Source organism: Lactuca sativa, chromosome 9 (genome assembly GCF_002870075.4).
Source record: "Lactuca sativa cultivar Salinas chromosome 9, Lsat_Salinas_v11, whole genome shotgun sequence".
NCBI lineage: Eukaryota > Viridiplantae > Streptophyta > Magnoliopsida > Asterales > Asteraceae > Lactuca > Lactuca sativa.
The window spans coordinates 186978739-186982562 of NC_056631.2; the positions used below are offsets into that span (position 1 = coordinate 186978739).

At 36.8% G+C, this 3824-nt stretch overlaps 1 protein-coding gene across 1 annotated transcript; it reads left to right on the plus strand.

Moving 5' to 3' along the window:
- The first annotated feature begins 1115 nt into the window (after positions 1-1115).
- Positions 1116-3237, plus strand: LOC111889750 (9-cis-epoxycarotenoid dioxygenase NCED1, chloroplastic). The gene has a single exon (XM_023885906.2). The coding sequence runs from the start codon at positions 1314-1316 to the stop codon at positions 3114-3116; it is 1803 nt and encodes a 600-aa protein (XP_023741674.1). The 5' UTR covers positions 1116-1313; the 3' UTR covers positions 3117-3237.
- Positions 3238-3824: the final 587 nt, after the last annotated feature.

Consider the following 3824-nt stretch of genomic DNA (forward strand, 5'->3'; position numbering starts at 1 on the left):
AAGAAAAAATATGAGTTGACATCTATGTGACATAGGAGGGAATGCGATTTCAATGGCACCACTCCCTCCAGCCTTATAAGAACGGTTTTGATTTTAAATGAAAGGCGAAATCAATCTCTATGTTGGCTTTTGAAGTAAAAAAAAACGTGGTTTTTGTAGCTTAAGAATAGATCAAAATGGTGTAGGGGTTTGAAATAGAGTTTATGGGGTTGATAACTCAATGTTTCACACAATTTCTCTTTCTTTCTAATATCGTTTTGTTGTTAAAAAAAAAAAGTTACTTCGGGTTCGTATTCTTGACTTACGTCTTGTTATATAGTAAGCTTAAAGTTCTTGCTCGGATTTGTTAAAACAATAAATTTTATTCTTTAGAAGTTTATTCGGGGCTAGTCTTTTGCTAGGTTCCTTTAAAAAAATTTCCATTGTTCGAAAAAAATATCGACTATTTATATGGATATCAATTTTTGGGCACTTGCGTCAATGTAAAGAATAAAGTTTTGAAATATTGAATGAAACTATATTTGGTTGTTGAGGAGCTCGTTCATATCAAAATTCAACACTTAATTTTAAATTTTAAAGAGAAGAAGAAAGAGCTTAGAGTAAGAACAAACTAGAAGTTGTAAATTTGCTATCAGGACAAATAATTAAAATGCTGAACATCCCGATTGTAATAATTACAAATAATTAAAAATTAATCATGAAATACACTTCAAACAAAATATTCAGAATTGTAATATCATCTAAAACATATCTAATAAATTTCTTTGATTAACTATGAATGTTTAGGGGTTTACTTAAACAGTTAAACGTATACAATATATCATGAATTTAAGAGGGCAAATATCCTATCATCAGTTCACAGAAAATATCATAATATATGAAATATGTATTTTTTTAAAAAAAAATCTTTATAATTATATTAAAAATAAAAATTATGTATTGACAATACTTTAAAGTTTGTATAAACTTCATGCTACATAATTATTTTTTTTATAACCAAGAGATGCATAATCTATTTCTTGTAAAAAAAACTTGTAAATTTATAAAATGTATTCATCTAACTATTAGTTATTTAATATTCAAATTTATATTTATATAAAATAACACTTATTTGTGAACATATTGACAGCCTGTCGCTATCTACCCAACACGTGGACGTCTTTTACATGTTTTAGGGTGTGACCGTTCCCCTACTATTTATATCTTCCCCTCCCCCACCATATCCGCCACCGCTCTCCTCCCTCTCTTTCTGCTTTTCAACAACTACATAAAAAATTTAAAACAATTCTTCAAATTCCTTTATAGAATCAACAATGGCTGTTGCTTCTACTTCTTCAAGCACCAATTGGGTTAATAGCAGACCCACATTCTCTTCATCTCCTAGACGCCGATTGGGTTCGTCTTCCATCTGTTACAGTAAAAAGCACAATTCTAAAACGATTCACTGTGCAATTGATACACAATCGATCCTCCATTTTCCCAATCGATCTCCATGTAAAGAATCCACATCCACATGTCACCCTGAATCACCTTCTTCTTCCTCATCTTCTCCAGCAACACCACGGAATTGGAACTTGTTCCAGAAGGCTGCTGCAATGGCATTGGATGCAATTGAAAACGGGCTGACAACGCGAGAAAAGAAACACCCATTACCGAAAACAGTCGACCCGGGTGTACAAATCGCCGGAAACTTCTCACCTGTACCGGAGCAACCAGTTCGGCACTTTTTACCAGTCGCCGGAAAAATCCCTGATGACATTCAAGGCGTTTACTTAAGAAATGGAGCTAACCCCTTCTTCCAACCTACCTCTGGTCACCATTTGTTTGACGGAGATGGTATGATTTACGCCGTGAAATTTGATCAAGGTTCTGCTAGCTACGCTTGCCGGTTTACTGAAACGCAGAGGCATGTTCAAGAACGTGCGATTGGGAAACCAATTTTCCCTAAAGCAATCGGAGAACTCCATGGTCATTCTGGTATTGCTAAGCTTCTCCTTTTCTACGCTCGTGGATTGTGTGGATTGGTTGATTGTAGTCAAGGTATCGGCGTAGCTAACGCCGGCTTGGTTTACTTCAATAACCACCTTTTAGCCATGTCGGAGGACGATTTACCTTATCACGTTCGTGTCATGCCCTCCGGCGACTTAAAAACCGTTGGAAGATACAGCTTCAACGAGCAATTGAAGTTGAATTCCACCATGATCGCGCACCCTAAACTCGACCCTGTTTCCGGCGAGTTATTCGCATTGAGCTACGACGTCATCAAGAAGCCTTACCTGAAATACTTCAGGTTTTCTCCGGAGGGAAAGAAGTCAAAAGACGTGGCGATTGATTTGAAAACGCCGACAATGGTTCATGATTTCGCGATCACGGAGAATTTCGTGGTGATTCCCGACCACCAAGTGGTTTTTAATATGTCGGAGATGATCAACGGTGGATCACCGGTGGTTTACGACAATGAGAAGGTGTCACGTTTTGGGGTTTTAGATAAATACGCTTCGGATGGGTCGGGTATAAAATGGGTCGAAGTTCCGGATTGTTTCTGTTTCCACCTCTGGAACGCCTGGGAAGAACCTGAATCCGGCGAGGTTGTCGTGATCGGATCCTGCATGACTCCGGCGGACTCCATCTTCAATGAAAGTGATAAAGAATTAAAAAGCGTGTTATCGGAAATCCGATTGAACCTTAAAACAGGGGAATCAAGTCGTCGAGCCATAATCTCACCTGAAAACGACGTCAATTTGGAAATAGGAATGGTGAACAAAAACCTCCTCGGCCGGAAAACAACCTACGCTTACCTGGCAGTGGCGGAGCCATGGCCAAAGGTTTCCGGATTCGCTAAAGTGAACCTCTCCACCGGAGAAACCAGTAAGTTCATCTACGGTGACTCAAAATACGGCGGCGAGCCTCTGTTTCTTCCCAATTCAGAGAACGAAGACGATGGTCATGTACTAGCCTTCGTTCACGATGAGAAGACATGGGAATCGGAGCTTCAAATTGTGAACTCAAAGACATTGGAGTTAGAGGCAACAGTGAAGTTGCCGACGAGAGTTCCTTATGGTTTCCATGGGACATTCATAAGCACAGACGACTTGGCAACACAAGCATTGAGCTGACATGACATGGTTTTGGATTGTGATTAGAAAACTTCTATGAACATAATTAGATGAATATGGAGTTGTTATCATTACAATTAAATTAAATTTGTGATATAGAAGTGTGTCACTAAATAATAACAAAGTCTTAACTCTTATTCTATTTATATTATTACTTTTTTTTTATTTAATATGCTTAAGAATGATATTATACATTTAAAATATCTGATTCGACACATGATCTAAATAGCAATATGACTTCCGGTTTGAATTTCACTCAAATAACATTTTTGAATAGAGGAATTTACGATAATTTCACTCAAATATCATTTTTGATGGTTTCTGTCTGGGAAAGTGCTGTCTGGTAAAGTACTGTCTAGGAAAGTTTTCTGATTGGGAAAGAAACCATGTTGTTTGATTGTACATCTGATTGACTGTGCTGAATGATGAAAAAAAATAATAATTCAATAAAAATAAATTTAAAAAAAAAAAGGTTATTTAAAAAAATTAATAATTCAATAAAGAAAGAAAGATGCGAAGTTTAGTGTATAATTATCTTTTCACCCTATTCAGCTAGAAATATATGATTTTGGGGCTTTCTGAGAAAGATATATCTTATCGAGAAAGACCTCTTCTTTTGTGCAAATCAAACTGTCTTTCCGGTCCATTCAGCCAGAAAGATCTGTTTGGACCTAGAAAGATGCGTATCAAACAGGACCTAACCACCAA

Excerpts from the sequence above, each read along its gene's own strand:
- LOC111889750 (XM_023885906.2), top strand. The coding sequence starts at position 1,314 with ATGGCTGTTGCTTCTACTTCTTCAAGCACCAATTGGGTTAATAGCAGA.